This window comes from Corylus avellana, chromosome 7 (assembly GCF_965113065.1).
Source record: "Corylus avellana chromosome 7, dhCorAvel1.hap1.2, whole genome shotgun sequence".
Classification (NCBI taxonomy): domain Eukaryota; kingdom Viridiplantae; phylum Streptophyta; class Magnoliopsida; order Fagales; family Betulaceae; genus Corylus; species Corylus avellana.
The window spans coordinates 2,210,358-2,231,380 of record NC_142496.1 but is presented as its reverse complement, the minus strand read 5'-3'; the positions used below and the strand labels follow the sequence as shown (position 1 = coordinate 2,231,380).

The 21,023-nt window shown below is 36.2% G+C and overlaps 2 protein-coding genes across 5 annotated transcripts; one reads left to right on the top strand and one right to left on the bottom strand.

Moving 5' to 3' along the window:
* The first annotated feature begins 290 nt into the window (after positions 1-290).
* On the top strand, positions 291-4,436 carry LOC132185905 (Tetratricopeptide repeat (TPR)-like superfamily protein). 3 transcript variants are annotated; one of them, XM_059599718.2, is made up of 4 exons: positions 291-3,138; positions 3,749-3,858; positions 3,969-4,061; positions 4,154-4,436. In XM_059599718.2, the coding sequence occupies exon 1, from the start codon at positions 304-306 to the stop codon at positions 3,064-3,066; it is 2,763 nt and encodes a 920-aa protein (XP_059455701.2). In that variant the 5' UTR covers positions 291-303; the 3' UTR covers positions 3,067-3,138; positions 3,749-3,858; positions 3,969-4,061; positions 4,154-4,436. The 3 variants fall into 3 exon arrangements, with proteins under 3 accessions (XP_059455701.2, XP_059455702.2, XP_088374761.1); XM_059599719.2 differs by lacking the exon at positions 3,969-4,061; XM_088518635.1 differs by having other exon boundaries at positions 3,969-4,186.
* A 1,688-nt stretch (positions 4,437-6,124) lies between these two features.
* Positions 6,125-19,790, bottom strand: SCA3 (DNA/RNA polymerases superfamily protein). 2 transcript variants are annotated; one of them, XM_059597349.2, is made up of 19 exons: positions 18,928-19,790; positions 16,859-17,062; positions 16,643-16,773; positions 16,370-16,439; positions 15,777-15,835; positions 15,447-15,564; positions 14,950-15,063; positions 13,424-13,555; positions 12,717-13,133; positions 11,279-11,329; positions 10,506-10,576; positions 10,246-10,330; positions 9,998-10,150; positions 9,541-9,615; positions 9,339-9,428; positions 8,635-8,682; positions 8,430-8,544; positions 8,180-8,283; positions 6,125-6,863 (listed from the first exon to the last, which is right to left on the bottom strand). In XM_059597349.2, the coding sequence occupies exons 1-19, from the start codon at positions 19,720-19,722 to the stop codon at positions 6,753-6,755; spliced, it is 2,943 nt and encodes a 980-aa protein (XP_059453332.2). In that variant the 5' UTR covers positions 19,723-19,790; the 3' UTR covers positions 6,125-6,752. The 2 variants fall into 2 exon arrangements, with proteins under 2 accessions (XP_059453332.2, XP_059453333.2); XM_059597350.2 differs by lacking the exons at positions 6,125-6,863; positions 8,180-8,283; positions 8,430-8,544; positions 8,635-8,682; positions 9,339-9,428 and having other exon boundaries at positions 9,998-10,157.
* Positions 19,791-21,023: the final 1,233 nt, after the last annotated feature.

Below are 21,023 nucleotides of genomic sequence, written 5' to 3'. Positions count from 1 at the left end.
ATCATTTCAGCCATAGAAAAAATCATTGGTCCTTTTCGGCCAACTTGGGCATTTGCTTTGTTTTGGGCACTTCCAGGCCTCAGAGTATCGTCTAATAGCGGTTACTTTCCTCCACTGCTTCAACCTCCATTATCTCTTAAACCCCAAGGTATGCCTATCATCATACATACATTTCCTCTTTCTATCCCTCTTAGGCTTTCCTTTTATGTCAAACAAACGTTCTCAAGCTGAACTTACGCTTCATTAGCGCTCACAGGACTGATGGACGCACGGAACCTGTTTGTAAGTAGGTCACTGTGAACCATGGCTTCACTTAAACTTTCCATTTCCTTTGATAGATATGATTCAAAGAAGGTCAATGTAAATCCAGCTCAACTTTCAAATTTGTGCTCGGTTTCTTCGATTCTTAGCTACCTTCATGTAAGTAGACCTTGTAAAATCAATTCAGTGACTAGGGTCAATCACATTAAGGTCTCTCGTTTTGACACTGAATTGCCTGAAGTGACCGAATCTAATATAGCTGATAGCGACTTTGTTTTGTCTCCAACTAAAGGTTTGGTAAAGGAGAGCTTGGTTGCGAAAAACCAGAATTTAAAACGCGAAGTTGAAAAAAGGTTTCAGGGTACAAAGAAGGGGAGTAAAAGGGAGGCGGGTTTGAAACTTAGGTACAGAAGGAATGGTGGTGAACGAGAAACAGAGAATTTGTTTGTGGGTGATGGTGAATTGGATGTTAATTACTCTGCTATTGGGTCAGACTTGAGTTTGGAGCAGTGTAATGCCATTTTGAAACGGCTAGAGAAGTGTAGTAGTGATAGCAAAACTCTGGTGTTCTTTGAGTGGATGAGAAGCAATGGGAAGTTAGAGCAGAATGTAAGGGCTCATTCTTTAGTTCTTCGAGTGCTTGGTAGAAGAGAAGATTGGGATGCAGCAGAGACGATGGTTCGGAAATTAAGTTCTAAATTGGGTTGTGAATTGGATTGTCGGGTTTTTAATACTGTTATTTATGCTTGTTATAAGTTGGGGCGGGTAGAGTTGGGTGCAAAGTGGTTTCGAATGATGTTGGAAAATGGGGTTCAGCCTAATGTTGCTACCTTTGGGATGCTTATGGGGCTTTACCAGAAGGGTTGGAGTGTTGAGGAGGCACAATTTACTTTTTGCCAAATGAGGAACTTTGGGATTGTTTGTCAGTCTGCATACTCAGCGATGATCACAATTTTTACCCGTTTGCGTTTGTATGACAAGGCGGAAGAGGTTATTGGTTTGATGAGAGAAGATGAAGTGGTACTAAATTTGGAGAATTGGTTAGTAATGCTGAATACATACTGTCACCAAGGCAAATTAGAGGAAGCTGAACTGGTATTAATCTCAATGCATGAAGCAGGGTTTTCCCCAAATATTGTTGCATACAATACATTGATAACTGGGTATGGGAAGATATCCAACATGTATGCTGCTCAACGCGTATTTCTGGGCATCCAGGAAGTTGGACTAGAGCCTGACGAAACTACTTACCGTTCCATGATTGAAGGTTGGGGTCGTGCAGACAATTATAAGGAGGCAGAATGGCATTTGAAGGAGCTCAAGCGGTCGGGATACAAGCCTAACTCATCTAACTTGTACACACTAATAAACTTGCAAGCCAGACATGAGGATGAAGAGGGTGCTCTAGAAACTCTTGATGATATGCTGAAGATGGGATGCCAATGCTCCTCCATCCTTGGAACTCTTTTGCAGGCATATGAGAGAGCTGGAAGGATTGATAAAGTGCCTCTGATACTGAAAGGTTCTTTATATGACCATGTTCTTGTTAATCAGACCTCTTGCTCTATTTTGGTCATGGCATATGTGAAACACTGCTTGGTGGATGATGCCATAAAAGTGTTGGGGGACAAAGTCTGGAAGGATCTATTTTTCGAGAATAACTTGTATCATTTGTTGATTTGCTCATGCAAAGAGTTGGGTCATCTTGAGAACGCTGTTAAGATATACACTCAGATGCCTAAACATGATGACAAGCCAAACTTGCACATTTCATGCACAATGATTGACATTTACAGTGTCATGGGTCTCTTCCCCAAAGCTGAGAAACTTTATCTGAAATTGGTATCTGCAGGAATTGCCCTGGACATTATTGCTTTTAGCATTATTGTAAGAATGTATACCAAAGCCGGATCTTTGAGCAAGGCTTGCTCTGTTTTAGACATGATGGACAAGCGGAGGGACATTGTTCCAGACATTTATCTGTTCCGCGATATGCTCCGCATATATCAGCGATGTGGCATGCTTGATAAATTGGCAGGTGTATACTATAGCATTATGAAGAATGGAGTGACTTGGGATCAGGAAATGTACAATTGTGTGATAAACTGCTGTGCTCATGCTCTGCCAGTTGATGAGGTTTCCAGGATTTTTGACGAAATGCTTCAGCGAGGGTTTTCTCCTAATACTATTACCATCAATGTCATGCTTAATGTTTATGGAAAATCCAAGCTTTTCATTAAAGCTAAAAGGTTGTTCTGGATGGCCCAGAAAAGAGGCTTGGTCGATGTGATCTCTTACAATACTATTATAGCTGCATATGGCCAAAATAAAAAATTCAAAAACATGTCGTCAACAGTTCGAAAGATGCAATTTAAAGGATTTTCAGTTTCTCTTGAAGCCTACAATTGTATGTTGGATGCTTATGGGAAAGACAAACAAATGGAGATCTTTAGAAGCGTCTTACAGAGAATGAAGGAATCAAAATGTGCTTCTGACCACTACACATATAACATAATGATCAATATCTATGGAGAGCAAGGGTGGATAGCTGAAGTCACTGGCGTTCTCTCCGAATTAAAAGAGCGTGGACTTGGACTTGATTTGTGCAGCTATAACACATTGATCAAGGCTTATGGAATTGCAGGAATGGTTGAAGATGCTGTACATTTGGTCAAGGAAATGAGAGAAAATGGGATAGAACCTGATAAGATAACCTACATCAATTTGATCACCACACTGCAGAAGAATGATAAATTTTTAGAGGCTGTTAAGTGGTCCTTATGGATGAAGCAGATGGGTTGGTGACAGAGTTAATGTTATAATATTTCAGGGTTTGTAGCTTGTTAAGCCTCTACACTTGAAAACAGTCTGGGCCCGGTGCGTTTGAGATCCTACTCAAATACATCTCAAAATTTAATGTTTGTGCATGTCATTCTGCTACTATTGTATTTTGTTATATTTTTGTAGGAAAGCCCTAACTTTGTGACCAAACCCTGGGCTTTTTTTTTTTTTTTTTTTTTCCCCATTCGTATCTTCTGATTGCAGCTTCTGCATTTACTTAACTTATATTGAATATAACTTGAGAAATGTCCAAAAATCTGCGTCTACTATCCTGGTTTGGTTCATTTTAGCGTTCTTATAAGTATGCATCTCAGATTGTTCTGCTTGTTACTGTTAGACAAGGATCATGAAGTACTTTTAGACTGACTTTTTTTTTTTTTTTTTTTCTAATCATAGAATGCACTTACAATTAGGTCATGATAACTGTTGCTGGATAACTGATTTAAACATGTAGCAAATGTTAAAAATCCATAGCATTCAACATTATCTGTGGAATCAACCGTTCTCCTGAACCTTCAGAAATTGTTTTGATTTTTTCTTTTCTTTATAGCTTGTACGTTAGGACACTTTTTCTTTTCTTTTTTTTTTTTTTTTTTTTTTCTTTCGCACAGTTATATTGGTTTCTGACATATGCATGGTACTGCAGGGACTGGTAGATGGGATAGTAGGTCCATGTTGTTCCCTTCCGTTTTGCTTGCAGACAGTTGTAATATTACATAGTCCAATATTAGCTGAAGCTCAAACAGCTTTCGAGAGGTACTGCCAATGCATTTTATGCAATAATTAAGAAGGAAAAATCTGTTGCCGAATCTGAATTAAACTGCCTTAGATTGCTGAGAACTTCTTGTTACTCTCTTTTGAAACAGGGTACAACTCTATTCTTTGAGGTTTCTGGTCAATGCATATGAATGTAGTTGGCATCAGATCTCTTCAACTTTATGTTGATAACCCTGTTTGATGTAAATACCCTAGTATGCTTTTACATTTGTGTGCAGGTTGAATGATTTCGCAGATTCTAGCGTAAGACAAGTTTTTTGCTTTGACTCTTCAGGTAGCATATCTGCTGATAATGTAGTTGAGGCGGCTGAATTAAACCGTTCTTGACACCCAAGCCAAGCAGCAGTACAGGAAATTGGTTGGCATATGCTGTAAAAGAAGATAAAGAATTACAAGCATCTGGGTAAAAATTTTTCACTAAGAGGGGTACAAAAAAATGAAGGGGAGGTAAAATGTCACCAAAGGACTCAAATGAGGCTGCACCTTTCTTATGGGTAGATGCCACTAAGGCTCAAACCTTTCTATGATTGTGCCAAGAGTTTAACTTTTGGGTTACACGGGCGGTGTTGCTTGTTTTATCTATAGTTAAAAGTATTGCAATTCATTATAGGATTGGTGTTTGTAATTCTAAGTTGATTATTTTACCCCATAAATCAAAATGGGTTGAAACAGATACATAGAAATCTTCAGCTATTTCGCTTTGTGCAATGTAGTGTACTTATATATGCTCATGAATCTATTGAAAAAAACTGTGGATATAGATCTATCTTTTCTTTGGTGAAGTCAGATCTTGATCTTCCTTTAGATTCTACTTTTCCTTAACGATGCTGAGAGAGGGAGAATGAGATAATTATATATATGAGAAGAAAGGCAAAAACACAAAACAAGCAAGATATTGAGTTAGAAAACCGTGATTGCTAGAAAATAGGTTGAGCGAGAAAGATGAAAAATAAATAGTCTTGAAAAACATATTTGGGCGATTATGCGAAGAATTGAGAAAGGAAAAATATGATTCTTAACTAGAGTCGTGAAGATTAAGGGAAGACTTTTATTGAGGTTTTGCATATAGGTTACTATTATTTCAAACAAACCTAAACTTCAATCTCGATTCACCACTAAATATTAAATTTGACAAGCCTTTTGGGGCTTTTGGTTTTGTAACTCTCTGTATACTTTGTTTGGTTTAGCGGTTCTAAAACGTTTGTTTTGTAAATAATGCTTTCAAAATGCAATTAGTGATAACATGATTTTTAAACATGATTAAGTATCTGGTAAAATCGTGATTTGCCTTAAAAAACGCACCACTTATCTGCAATTTGAAAACGTGAATTTTTTCATGTTTAAAAATTGCTCTTTCTCAAACGTATTTCCAAACATGATACTTTCCATGATTTTGTTTAAAAAGTATTTTTGACCTGCGAAATCGGAGGGCCAAATGGACTCTTACGAGTGTGAGCTTCTTGTAGTGCATGTTTTTTCTCATATAAAATTAAAACTCTGGACACCCTAAACACTAAAACCCCTTGTCCTTGGTAGTTTGGGTAAAATGTTCTTTCTTATTTCTGTTCTGCCACTTGTTGACTCAGATATCCTTCAAAACTCTGTAAATATGGTCCTGAAATCTTAAAGAAAGCAATGCACCAAAAGGGTTCCAAGTCTTCTAGGTTCCTGAAGCTTAAAAAACAAAAAAGGGTTGTCTGCAGTTAAATTATAATGCTCTATATGCTACACATTCCTATTAGTCACCCTGTTGTCCTTCAGAAATCTTGCCTAAAACTATAATTCAATTTTGCTCCTAAATAGTAAGTAACAATAGAAATGAAACAGAATATAATTAAGCTATCAGGTCATATATCAGAGTGTCCTCAGATAAAGGATTTTACAACCATATAAAATGCTCAACAAGGTGCAGGGTGCTATAATGGAGTAATCCAGGTAATAGTTACATTTAAGTGGTGAGATTGGTTCCTAGCATTGCAGATAAAATTATAACATTTTGATTCAATCGTATTTGTCCAGAGGTTACAGCAGAAGACCATGGAATTGCTGATTTCATAACACTCAAAGCAAAATCTTTATCCAGCAAGGATTTAACAATATGATTGTAATTCTTTTTAACATGAATCACTTCCAAGGATCCATTTCACAAGAACTTTTGCTCTCTGGAAATCACCTAGTCAAAAGCTGCACCCAAGGCTAAAACATGTACTGACTTTTCTTTTTCTGCTATTTCAATCTTTCAATGTGGAGTGTAAAAAATGAATTCCTTCCAACTTAATTTTCTGGCCCAAAGATATAATTAATTGAGTTTGCCTTTTCGGCATATACATGCACAGTAAATCTCTTCCTGCCTTTCAACGCCATTCTGGCATTCTCTTTCTATTCTGATACAAAATGTATATACATGAAAACACATGGGAAAAAAAAAGAATTTACTTGATCTTGCGCCATTAGGATGACCTCTTCCAATTTGCTCATAGAAATGCTTGCTGCAGTATTTACATCTTTCTCTATGTCTTCCCCTTGAAAAAATCAACTGAAGTAATATGCAAATTTTCAACAAGGCAAATTTCAGTGGATGGGAGATTTCCCTTTCCTGTATTCATGATCAAGCTGAACCATATTAGCCTCCAATCCACAACCAGCCTGTTGTGCAATCTTAATCACCATATCAAGATAGAGTCCCAGCAGGACTTGCCGGAACATGCACATCCAATTTTTGTCCTTGTCAGCCTTTACAGAAGCAACCACAGGCAACTTTTTCCTTCTCCAACTTCCCGTTCAATTTGGGATGAACTTTCCCAGAGAACTCAATGATGCTTTTTGCATCAGAAGAAGTATAAATATGGTCATGATTTGTCAGTCTTGCAGTATCAGTTGAAAAAGTATGGAGATTCAAGAACCTTTCGCAAGTCAAAGTCACCTCTCGCTGGGAGGGGAGGAAACACTAACGATGGATGTGATGTCTGGAAACTCTCGAGCAACTGTGGATGATGGGAGTTAAAATGTATAAAAATGTCAAAAGGAAATAAATAGGAAAATTTTATTTATTTATTTATTTTTCCTGACAAGGAAAATCAGATAGTGTGAGAAAATCTATTACCATAAATGATCCTAATGTTATAAATTGAAAGCGGGACAGTGGAAGCACTATCTATGGATGCCAAGGGGGTGGGCATGCATGTGTATTATGTATGCATATATGAATATATGAATTTATGTGTGTATATATTTCCACTAACATCTTTATGATAGGAAATCTTAGAATATATGAAGCAGATTCACTATAAGCTGAAACATAATAGAAGAAGACAAGCATGTATTGCCTTATTTCAGAGGCGTTAGAGAAGTTGCATAGGTAAGTACCACTGCTTTTAAATTTAGTTTCACTTTTTTTTGCCTTGCAACAGACAAGGAGTTATCAAGAAGAAGAAGAAGAAAAAGACAATGATGATGATGCCTGAGGAAATCATTCATCTGGCAATACCAAGGCATTCATTCCCTGGGTAAAATTAACACGCCCATGTCAGTTCTCAATTTAGGTCTTTGGAAGGAAATGAATGATAGAAGTTTTAATGACTATGAGAGGACTTAGGAAGGGCTTAAGTCTTTATTTTTCAACACACTATGTCTTTGGACAACTACTTTTGTTTCTAGTTCGGTGATTAGTTATCATGATTTTCTTGTTATTTTTGCTCCTAGTAGTTTTTTGATAAGTTTTTTTTTTTTTTTTTTGATAAGTATTTTTGCTCCTAGTAGTTAGATGGTTTCTCTTGTATACTCCATGTGTACTTGGAGGAGCCTTAAACGCTTTTAATGATATCTCAATTACTTATAAAAATAAATAAAAAGAAAAAGTTCTTAATTTAGGCCTCTCATGCTAATGTAGAGAAACTAGGTCTTGATATACTTGCATTTTCAAGTATTCGTACGCTATAAAGTGTGTGTGTGTGTCTGTATTTCATAAAACAGATTTCCGTATATTGCCTGATTGAAAGCATAGTTGGAAGGTGCCATTTTATATCCAAAAGTGTTCAAATTAAGTCACAAATGTAAATGCTGCAACTTTATTCCAAACATTGGAATGTGCCTCACAAAGAGAAGAATTCCAGTTAAGTTGCTTAAATGCTGCAACTTTTAATTTTATGTTTTCACCCAGCAAAACACTTTTTTTTGGATGGGGAGAGCCTCTGGAATTTATTTGCGTCATACAAAATCATCCTTTCCCTAAGTCAGAACAGGCCCAGGAAAACTCTCAATTGATGACATCTCTTATTTACATAGGTCATGATACACTTACATTTTCAAGGATTGGCTCGCTATAAAGCTCCACAAATTTTTCTCGAAGTATCTGATTCATTTTTTCCATGTCACACGCATGAGTCCAGAAGGAGTCATGCACCCCTGCAAACAAGTTAAGTTGACAAGCATGTAAAAACTATGTTAAAAAGTAAAAGTCCTGTTTCAATACTGTTCTGATCTCCATTGCAAAAGGCATAAAAGCAGGATTACTTTCACATATTTAATCTAATATAGAGTATGTGACAAACCTGCAAAACGTAAGCCAGCATCCCTGCAGGCAATAGCAGTCATCATCATGTGTGTACCATCAAGTGAATGGACAAAATTTGGCGGAAATGCAGTTCTCTGTTTTCTAACATCTACCTGAAATTGACATAATAATGAAATTCTCGAATGACTGTATAAGATATCAAGGAAAGAAATACCAAAAACAAGACAATGTTGGAAGCTCACCGATTTACCCTCCCGCTGCAAAGCCAAAACCTGAAGAGACGTTCTTATCTGCAGCCCCATGACTAGATAAGTTAGTTCAGTTCAGGTTATTTATGGAGCTGATTAGATGTTAGGAGAATGTAATTTTGAATCAAATTTAGCTTTCACACCCTGCAATGGGCTTCCTCATCCAGCAAATAAGGACGCAAAACATGAAACAGTACCAAAAACGGGTATTGTATTTTTTTTTTTTTTTTTTCCTCTTCCAAATCTGTCTCCTGTGTTTGAAAACAGCTACTATTTTGAACAGAATACTTCCGCACATGTAGGGAAAGTCAAGTTTTGCTGCTACTCAAGTTATTCCAAGTGCAACAGAAAATTAAGGTCGCCCCCATTATTCCATACGTTAGAGACTATGAGTCATCTAGTTACATGGCATGCATTAAGCGACAAGATAATCAATAAGATGTCCACTGATAGCTTAGAGATGATCTCTAACAACAACCCTACCCATAAAACTTTTTTCACCAACTAATTCCCATTTCCTTGTGCCAGCCAAAAAGAATGTGACAAACGTATATGACATCTATTTAGATCATTAATATGTCGAAACAACAAGAAAGCATGCCACCTAATATTCTTTTATAGAAACTTCCACCTCAAGCAGTGAGATCAACCAATTATAAGGTTTTGTCGTGTGTAAATATACAACTAAGCTCACTCACAAGATGCCTTTCACTTCTACAGTAGGGTTGTACAACTGGAAGACCAAGAGGAGTGGTCCAACGCACAGGTTGATTTTCAGAAGCAATTACCTGCAGAAGTTTTAAAATCCAGCAATTCAACAAAAGGAAAAACTAAGTTTCACATCCGCCTAAGGGCTGTCATTATAATTCAATATCCAGAATGTGCCAGTAATGCATATACCTTGGCACAATCACCAAGCCAACCCATTATGCCCCGTGCAGCTTGGAATATCTCGCCAAGGGCAGCCAAAGTTACCTACAAAAAAGATATTTTAAAGTTAAAATTGAAAATTCAAATATCAAATCACTTGTATTTAAGATTCCCCAAAAAAAAAAAAAAAAAAAAAAAGAAAAAAAAAAGTAAATATTCAAAGAGATAAGCGACATGGACCATGGTGGGTCCCACAACGCATCACGCCATCACTCGCACAATGGTTAACACTAGAAATACAATATAAGATTGGCTGACTTTGCATTGTATCTTCAACTTCCTAGAAAATTTTCTTCATAATGATATCTAAGAAAGTTTCACAAGTAGCTCTTGACCCCAAAACACTATAGCAGAATTTGCATTAGGCAACCATACATCTCTAACAGCAAGAACCTAATCCCTGCTATTTAAGTGGCTGGTTGCTTACTTTAGCAGCATAGCAAGCTGCAGTAAACAGCAATCTGTCATCAGTAATGAGACCCTTCTCCTCTAATCTTCTTTTTATCTGCTCCCGTGCCCCAACATAAGTAACACCATATACTGAAGTCATCACAGTCTGTTTCACCAATTTCCGATCGACCTGAAAGGTTTGACAACCTTATTCTGTCAATCAAAAAAGGAAAACACAAAAACTATTATAAGATAAAATAAAAGCGAAAACCACAATTATTCAACCTGATCAATTAAGATCTTTGCTAATACAGCATGTGGATTTGTAGCTGGGTCCTTGTTGCTGTCCCTTTTCATAATATCATGAACCCTGCCCAGATTTACAAATACAAGATAAGACAATAAAAGTATTATACAGAAATATTGAATTTTCACCAGAAAGATCATAAACTATTAGGTATTTTTGCGAAAGACATTAAATGTGTCTCTGACACCTGTGGCAGGTAATGATCAAGTCAATACGCTAAAGCTGAATCTTAATATACCTCACAGCAATTTCTGAGTAAACATCAGCAGGTTTGTCTCCAGCAATTAAGTTGACTGCAGCTGCTTCCATCTGAGAACACAAATTTACCACAGGAGACAAGTTAGGATACAAATGCATTTCAAATCAATCAGCAAGCCAGAACACCATACAATATAAGTTCTCAATAGTCAGATTTTAGAGATTAAGGGATCAGATAAAAATATTCTGATCACACAAAGGAACGGGTGAAATATCAGGCATAGCTTATACAGCATTTTACACTTGGGCAAGCCCTAGGCAAGGATTTTTGAAACCCAATTTTGCAGTAAAAATACACACCACACAATACAGAAGTGGAATTTATAACAAATTAGCATAACCAAGTGGCTGAAAGTTTCTTATGAAAGTAATTAATCATCTTCATACTCAGCATGGCAGGAAACAAATTCACGAGAGTGACACCACCAGGTTGCTAAAAGAAATGATTCCGAGCCACATGCCTAGTACATCAGAGAATAAGGCATTCAACAAGGACCTTCTAGATTTAACATAAAATAAATTATAAAAATTTAAAAAACAAAAAGAAAAGCTGCTGATAAGAGATAAAGTTGCTCGGAATTGACACTGTATGTTTATGAAGCTATATCACTTAAGTAGTTGCATAACATGAAAGAATGATGCAGGTAAAGGCATCCAAAATCAATAAAAATCTAAGGGGAAAAAAAGAAGTGGAGTGTGATGAATCTGATGAATAAATCATCTAGACAGAAGAAACATAATAAAGCAGCTTACACTGTCTCTTCCCAATGCTGCATAGTGCTGTAAACCATTGCATGAACCATCCTAAAAAGTATTGAGCTCTGAATTAATAATATATTCCCAAAGAAAAAAAACACTGAATAAAGAAACATTGGTATAAAAATGTCTATTTCAGAAAGGTAAAGAAATGATTTCAAAGGCATAAGACAGAGAACCATGCACGAAAAATTATCAATAAGACTCGAGTAAAAGGAGAATTTTTTATTTTCACAAAAAAAAAAGCATAAGATGCACATAGGGTCAGTATAACATGTTCCATTTAAAGTGGCACAACTCCAAAGAGAATGCAGCACATAAAGAAGATGACTGCAAACAATGAATCAATAGTTAGTAACTTCCGATGTGACGTACATGATGATGACATGACAATATGTGATGACTTCTTTAAGAATATTTAGACCAAAAGTTGGATGGATCCGTATATGCTTCTCTACAAAACCATACATAAGGATCTTACTCAAGTGATGTTAATAGCTGTCATCAGAGCTATTTGTAAATGAGTGTAAACTTTAAATTCCAATGACATTTGGATTTACTAGAATTTGGAAATATTAGCTTGATTACTTCTTCATAATCATGTGAATCATCAAAATTTAAAAAGAGAAGGCTATGATGGTAGCTCTGATAAATCCTCCAGCCTCTAAGAACAACAGCACATTTAGTAACAAAAGTTGCAACATCAAATTTTTGTTAAATCACTACCTATCCCAGAAGTTTATACTAACAAGATGGGGTAAATTTAATCATTTAACTAATATTTTAACACTTTCCTACACGTGTGGACTCAAACTCTCCCTCATTAAGAGAAGCTCAATACGTGGAATATTCAACTTAAATGGGAGATATAACGTGGAGTTTGAAATCAGGACTACTCTGATACCTTGAATCTCCGTTTGTCCCCAAAACTTGAGCTTTTGGGACCAATGACAATTTCACAATTTTCTTTGGGTCTAGCAGAAAGAATAACAAATAGGCTAAGAACTTTGTTCCCTACCAAGTCCTGACAAGCTCAAGTGGACATTAGGTGGGAAAAAGTGATCAAATCAATAATGCTTGTTAGCCAAAGGGAAAACAGCACAAGGAACTTTTGATATTTCTCCATGCTGCAAACCAAAAGGTTCCCTTTGAGCTAATAATTTCTGAGAGTGGCAAATATCATTACGAATATAAGGGATATCCAAGCTAAGGATGAGGTTAGAGATATTTATATATCCTGCCTAGTTAGGAGTGCAGCAGGCGAAAAGTAAATTTTATATTGCATTAAATTGACAAAAATATAAGGATTGAGTTAATTTACAGAGATAAAGTCAATAATTATAAAACAAGTACAGAAATATTTGCATTCATAATAAATTTGCATAAGCTACAGTGCTTTTTTTCCACTATTTTAAGGCTTCTGATGAAGCATTACCTGATGAATTGGCAAGTGTGAGATGATGGTAAGCGGTGATGAGCTTCTTAAGGCTTCTGAAAGATTAATACAAGCAGCTAAGAACTGAAAAGGATCTTCTGCTGTTAACCACCACCGGTTTCCATTAATAGGGTTGTCTGCTGAATCAAATATATCACGAAGATGATTATCAACAAATGCTAGACGTCCATCATGTGAAAGCTTCTCAACACCGCCTGAATACAGGTTCGCTAAATGTATCTTCAGCCAGTGTAAGCCAGACTTCCCTAATGGTCGCCCTTCGGCAAACTCAAGTATTCCTCGACATAGATCAGAACTCAAATGATTCAAATGTGGGTGCATTGGATATGCTCGGCCACGGAAATCAAGATTATGGGGATAATAAAAGCCTTCCTCATCTCTCATTTTTTGAGCCACCTATATGAATATGAGTTTGGTCATATCAATACTCACAAAAGGAATAGCATAAGTGTGATCACAATTCTTCCAGCCAAAGTCTAGACAAAGTGTTATATGGTAAAATTGCATTTATGTGAAGTACACAAAATCGTTTACACAGCGATTTTTTTTTTCTTCTTTTTGGAGGTAACATATGAAAGATCATGAGTTCACTAGTTTAGCGAGTGGATCAATGGACTGCCCAATGTTACAAAACAAATGCCAGAAGTTTATTTGATAATCTCAGATGTAAGAACTGGAGATCTTACAGAAAGCTTAAGTTCAGTATCACATCGTTGAGAATGCCTCTCCCGATTAATCTTCTTTGCCTTTCTCAAATTCCATTTCCATTCCTGAATTTCTGTTGAATCCTCTGAGGATGGTTTCTCTGGTATAGGAACCTACAAGCAAATGAGGAATAAATAATGGCCAGATGAATCATTTAAGTAAAAGGTGTTTCACGAGATACCTACTACAATGAGCCTGCAAAAATTACCATCAAAAGAAACTCTTCATTCAAGCCAAGTCAGTTTTACCACAAAGGGAATGGATTGAAAGATCCTTAATCAATAGCATTTCTTGTGGGTTGCCTCAACACAAGGCGGACATGTCAGGGGGTGTCATTTTATAATACCATGGATCATTCAATGAAGTCAGTGTTGAAAAGAATATCCAAGAAATGGGAGCCATCATTTGGTGGGTTCTGGAACCCACATCTGCGAAAACACTAGTAATATTGATGCAACCACAGGATCCTTACATTCACATTTTTTAAAGGTAAAAGCAAAGTTGAGACATCTCAGATTTTATAATTGACAATATATATATATATATATATATATATATATATATATATATATATATATATTAATTGGTCAATTGAAGATGAAAATTCAAAATAGAAAGACTTCACTCACTAAATTCAACAGAGAACATTTGGACTTATTGTTAAGAATAAGCAGCTCAACACTGCAACAGTAGGACTAATAATATAGTCAGAATTAAAAATAAAGAAATGCACGCCTAATACAACTAACAATCACCTACACATGCCTTGTGGAGCGAACTGAAAAGAAGGAAAGCTTAAATTGTCAAATATTGCCCAACCAATAGTCAGAAAACAAATAATTAAAAGCAAAATACTCTGACCGAACCAAATTGGTAAAGGAAACTTTCCACCATAGCTAAAGGAAACTAAAAACATTGAGTAGGCGCAGATAAAGCCAAAAATTCCTTTGCAGTCGGAAAAGGGAGAGAGAGAGAGAGAGAGAATCAACTAGTTGAGATGAATTGCTAGAGAGAAACTCGCTGCAAGTAAAAACTTGTTGCTGAAGCCACTGTGCTCTCCTCTCTCTCAACTCAATCCAAGAAAGCTTTTTTTGGCTCGCAAAAAGAATTTTGGGTCGGGGGGGTGGGAGGGGTTTGGGTAGTTAATAATGGTTGGCTCTAAAAGTAATCGTGGTTTGACTTCAAATCCCAAACAAATATTTAATACAGGAGCAGTCAACAAAAGGTTTGCCTAGTATGGGTATATGGGAAAAATGAATGCTGCCATGTCATAGTATGCTTATGCCAACTAATGCAAAGAATTCCTTTCAGGAGTCTGGAGAGAATATATAGGTGCAATCAATCTATGCCACCATGCTTATTGGTTGCACCTCATTTTAGAGCATGCCATGAAAACACTTATTTCAATAACGCTTACAATATAGTAATGCAAAAGTAGAATGCAAATGATATGTTTAAAAAAAAAGATAGTATATTTCTCAAATGTTAAACTTCATAAGGTGCTCACATCTTCACGATTGACTAAGCCAGCAATATTGCCTCCTCTAGCCCAAATGCATTCGACTATGTTAAGAACTCTTCTATTTACTCTCCATTTGGTGTTGCCAAGCATATCCAGGGCCTGTATGTTCAGAATCAAATTAGCATAAAAGTAACTCCTAGGGTAAAGAAGCACCAGCAATTGGATCCAAGCTGTGATGAAAAACAGTAAGTTAAAAAATTTGTTACAAGAAAAGGGAAAAACAGATAATTAAAATGCACTTCTCACAAGTAAACATTACTCATTCAATGTTTGCATCAACAAAAGACAAGTTTTGAATCTTCAAGGCTAAGTTTAATGTGAAGTTTCAAAGATCAAAGGGCGTGAAGAAACAAAAAAGGACCCATAAAAAATGGAAACAAGGAAAAAACAACCAAAAAGTGAACAACCACCTTTGTCCTTGACCTACTACCACAAGAAAAATATGAAAATACACAAATAAGAGAACTTTAAATATTTTGCACCTCAAAAACCTTTTGCATCTGTTTCGCAGGAACAATCTTAACTGCATCCTGCTGCTTCCTGGATCCATGAGTACGCATGACATAAGAAGGTAGGAACAAGTGTCCACCCTTGTCATACCTGAGGGAATTTCACAAAGAATTTTAAAATACGAATAGCAAAAATATTAAAAAAATTCTGGGTAATGGGTTGCAGCCAGTTTTTCCCTTCTATTTGAAGTCATTCATTATGTTCCAAGAACTAGATTTCCACTTTTATAAAGCATACCCAACAAAAGGCCTTTTCAGGAGAAAATTCCAACATTAAAATTACTTATTCTATCTATATCATACCCTTTCCACTTTTTTGGAGGTACCAACATGGGCACATAAGGAATCAACATATGCTTAGCCTGCAAAGAAACAAGACATTAAATAATGATTAGGTAGTAGAAGTTAAAAGTAAAGACGTCCACAATTTATATTGCATACTTGGAACCTCTACAGGCTTATCACTGTAGGGTTGTATCACATTAATCCAATAATTTAATTAATTTCAATTAAAAATCAGGTTAAACAGTAGTACCATGACTAATATGCACTAGAGTGGAAGATGAAAATTCAACTCAGAAATTTCATGTAATTTTTTAGTACAACCACTCGATCGTAAAGAAATGACAAATGATAAAGTCCTTTCAAATGTAATATCTTGGACAAGATATTAGCAGATATGTAGAAGAAGCAGGTAATATTAAGCCAATGCATTTACCTATAAATAGGTTTTCAAGATCAGATTTCTTTAGGCAAAACAAATGGGTGAGATCACAGTTTGACATTCTGTATTCCAAGACAGAACTCACAATGCATTTAATTGACTTCATAATGTCAATTAATTTCAATTGCACCAAACAGAAAACATCAAAACAAAAGGAGATGTCTTAACTTACAGTTTTATCAAGCCCCATAAGGACTAGAGGATCACATTCTATAACTCCATATTTCTTCACAATTTTCTGCCTACAAGGATCAAGAAATGATTCAGAATTATGACCGTGTGCACATGCATCTATGAGTGTGTGTGTGTGCTCATCAACCCGGGCAAATCACCACCTGGGAAGTGGCCAAATGATCGACTATATGAAAGTGATCATAAGTTAGAAGCACAGGGTCCACTCCTAAAGAAAATTTGCTAATGGAAAGATAAATGGTTATATTCTCACCCTGGATTTGTTACAGGTTTAAATGTATGCCTGAATGCAGGTCGAACATCAGGTGGGCCATCCGGTGACTGGTTTAGTGGAGGTTGCACATAAGCCGTTTCAGTTAATAATTCTATCAAGCGGCTTCCCAGCTGCAAATTGCACTTCTTAATTTCCAAATCTAGAAAAACTTGATATATTGGCCAGGTGAAAGCAAAACATTAAATAGCCACAAACCTTAGCCTGGGTATCTCGACCCCAAGCCTCAAATTCTTCATTCTTCAATAGCTTTTGCACGTCCTTCAATCTTCTCGTTCTAATTAAACTATTTACACGTTTCCTAAGTATCTCCTTCTCCTTGCGCAGACCCTCTTCTGTATCAGCTAAAATCTTCTTGCTCTGGTAATTCTTAGTTTTCTCCAAGAAACTATGAATTCTAACCTGAAAAATAACAACATTAACAAGATCAAACAGATTGTACTGCACCTCTAAGTTAGTTACACCTTATATATATATAATATATAATATCATTAAAACCGTAAATGCGCCCCTAAGTACATAGGAAGTATACAAGATGAAGCACCTAACTAGAAGAAGTAAAAAGAACAAGAAAATCACTACAACTACTTGTTAAAAGAGAAATATAAGCAGCAGTCCAAAGATACAAAGTTTTGAAGAAAAAAAATAACTTAATCTTCTCTAAAGTCCTCTCATAGTTCTAAAAACATCTATCAATTATTTTCCTCCATAAACATCATAAAAGGCATGTAGGCACCATCTTCCACACAACAACACTCCGCATACTGTTGGTAGTTTGCCAATACACATACAGATCAACTACACGTCTAAGCATAACCCAAGACAATCCAAAACGACTAAAAAAGGCAATCCAAATGGCATAAGTGACGTTGCAATGAAGAACAAGATTGTCCATGGACTCCCCATTCCTCTGAAACATGCAACATTAATCCACCACAATGATGTGCCACTTCCTGAGGTATCCATGGTAAGGATGTTACCTAGAGCCACCGACCAAGCGAAAGAAGCCGCCCTCAAGAGAGCCTTAGTCCACCAAACACTCTTCCAAGAAAAGCGGTAGACTTCACTACATACCAAGGAACAATAGAAGGGTCTAACCTTAAACAACCATCTTTTGGAGGGGACCAACCACAACTTATCTTCACTACCTCATATCACTCTAACTGAATACCTTTGTTTACAAGTGTGAGCAATAAATAAAAAATGCAAGGGGCAAAACTCTAGGAATCAAGTTCTGTAAAAGAGAGACGCAAAATAAAATAACAAAAGAAGAAGAAATACAGCTAGCAGTGATCTCAAGCAAAGTGGAGAAGGATAAGCTACTATTACCAGCTATTCAATCATAAAGCAATCTCAAAATCACCACATATGACACAAGGGAATGGCTTGCCAAATCTCACTATATTTTCCAAGCCTTAGTGCCCTCTCCATCCTGCGAGCACCTCCACCACCATTCAAGGCATAAACCACATAACCCTAAACAAAGAGAGTACAAAGCAACTGTGGTTCTCTAGTGCCTGAAAAATCCATGCACCTAGTAACCAATACCAGAAGATTGTGGTACATGTGAGTGTTTGATTTCTATTTAGGGATGAATCGTTTAAGAGACCGTTGCTTCTGACCATCTGATACAAGCAACAATTTCAACAAATTTAGACAGTGCCATGAGCACAAACTTAACTGGCTCTTGGTCTAAACCATAATCCAGTTTCTTCTTCTTAATTTTACACACAGATGCCCGACTTGTCAATTAGTTGTATATAATCATTTAAGTTTGCCTAGACTAAATCTGCTCCATTTAAACAAATTTTATCCATCTTGTTGCCTTGTAACAAATGATTTTTTTTATATTTCATGTTTCTATAGGTCTAAGAAATTTGTAGGCTGTGCTATATCTTTCTAGTAAATTTATTTATTATCCCAATGGGAAATTGAAGAGCAAAGTAACTATCAAGCATAATGCATTTGAAGTGTGATACACTTTTCCACTTTAAAAAGACGAACGAGATTCTAGACGTAGTTGGTATATCCTACAATTTTTCTTAAGACTGAACTTCTGTTTTGATAAGTAATAATTCCTCCACCATGAACATCAAATCCCCATAGTTCAATACCACCTCAGATGTACATTGTATTTTTTATTAGCTAGATAACAGCATGACTTATAGGCGTTGCTTTAAAAACTTTGCAAACAACAATAGGCACACCATTTAGATCAATTAAACCAAAAGCCCAAAGCTAACCAAATTCAGAACTTTATCACTCACCTCTTGCTCTATAGCCACACCAACCTGCACTGCAGCCTGAACAACCTGAACATACCCCTCCTGATTTCCCACCATAAACAACCCCATCATCTTATGCATAACAATAACCGCCATCTTATCCGGTGGCAACAAATCTATGTGAGGCGCAAACGCCGCCTTCTGCTTCTTCGTCCGCTGCACCTTCTGCTCTCTCTCTATCGCATCCCTCAACGGCTCAAACCACCCCAAAAACAATGCCTTCACATACGGCAAATTGGGAGCCAACTTCTTCTCACACATCTCCCTCTGTAACTCCCTATACTCCTCCACCATTCTTTCCCACGCCTCAGTCTCCGCCTTAATCTGCCTCCTCCTTAGCAAATTATACTTCCTCTTCTCCATTTCCTTGAACTCCAATCTCACTTCTTGGTTGCTCTTTTTGTACAGACCCTTCAAGAACAGTGAGGCAATCCAAGGTGGGTCTTGGATGAAGATTCTTGGGAACGATTCTAAGGGCGTAACTTTGCGGATTTCATTGATGGGTATGTGGGAATTCACGGAATTCTCAAGGTTTTCGACGAGATTGTCATGGACTGAGTCTGCTAAGGGGTGGAGCTGAATTGGGTGTGAAGTAGATTTGAGGTTGAGTGGGAAAGGAGTGGAAGAGAGCGAAGGTCTGAAGAGAGTGTTGGAATTTGAGCTGAAGAGGAAGTGAAGGCTTTTGTGGGCCTTGGTGTTGATTTTGGGGGGTCTTTTCCAAGAGGTGCTGTATATTTGAGCTTGAGGGCCTGGAGAGAAAGAGGCTGCAGAGTGCATTTTGGTTTCAAGTAAGAGAGAGGGAAGAGAGACTCTGTCTGTGTGTCTGCGTGCGTTCGAGTCCCACTTGGTCTGTGAAGAAGAAGAAGAACAAGAGGATGACAATCAAACCTCCCTAAAACCCCGTTCTTGGATTTTTTTTATTTATTTAAAAAAAAAAAAAAAAAAAAGGCCGTTCTTGGCCATTTCTGAAGATATTTATTGCGCGCAACTTTTTTTTTAAAACAAAATAAACAATTTATTTTATTAGTTCCAAGTGAAATAGATTTAAAACTTTGATTTAGTGGTTTTTTTCTTTATGATATTTGGACTTTTTTAGTGAAGACAGAACACATTAAAAGATTAAGAGCTTGTTTGGTTTGCGAAATAGACCCTTAAAATAGAATGATTATTTTTATGAAATAGTCATTTTTTTTGTTTGGTATGGATCTATTCTTGGGAATAGTTATTTTCATGGGAATGACTAATCTCATACATACAATAATAATTATTCCTCTAAAAAATAAGTTGAATAGTTATTCCTTATGGATTTGAATAAATTTTCCAAAAAACCCCTTATTATTTTTTATTTTATTTTAACCCTAAAATTTGTTTTTTTTATTAATATGAGATTTTTTTTTTTTTTTTTTTTAAAGAAGGCTGGGGTTTTTGGTAATTTTAGTTTAATTCTAATTAGAAAACATGTATTGCTACCAAACTAAGGAATATAAATGATTATTCCATTCCATTTTCCTCTATTCCTGATAATAATTATTCATTTTCTTAACGGAATACTCAATCTGCGAACCAAATGAGCCTTAAATATTTTTCTTTTTGGCCTTAAAAACTTTGATTTTTTATTTTATTTTTTATTTTAATGATAAGGAATCATGTGTGTAGACATATATACTTGAGTAATGTGTAATTCAAAGAAAATATTTGGTTTACCATAGCTTTTATTACAATTTTTTACAAATTTATTTGGCAATCAAAATAAGTGCCACATAGCACAACATAGGTTAAAAGAATTAAGTAACACTTTACCAATTGTAACGTGTAATATCACATTATAATAAAACATATATAATATCGTTAAAATAAACTCGATTGGGGGCTTTGTTGAATTATAGATGAATTAAAAGTATAAAATTTGCAAACTTATTTTACCTATTTTACCATTATCAAACATAATCACTATATCAATTGGAGTTGCAATTGGCTGACTTGGTTCTAAGAGGTGTCTCTCTCCCCTCTGAGAGGAACACAACAAACTAGAGCCAGATAACAATGGAATTAAAAGAGAGAGAAAGTACACATAGCCT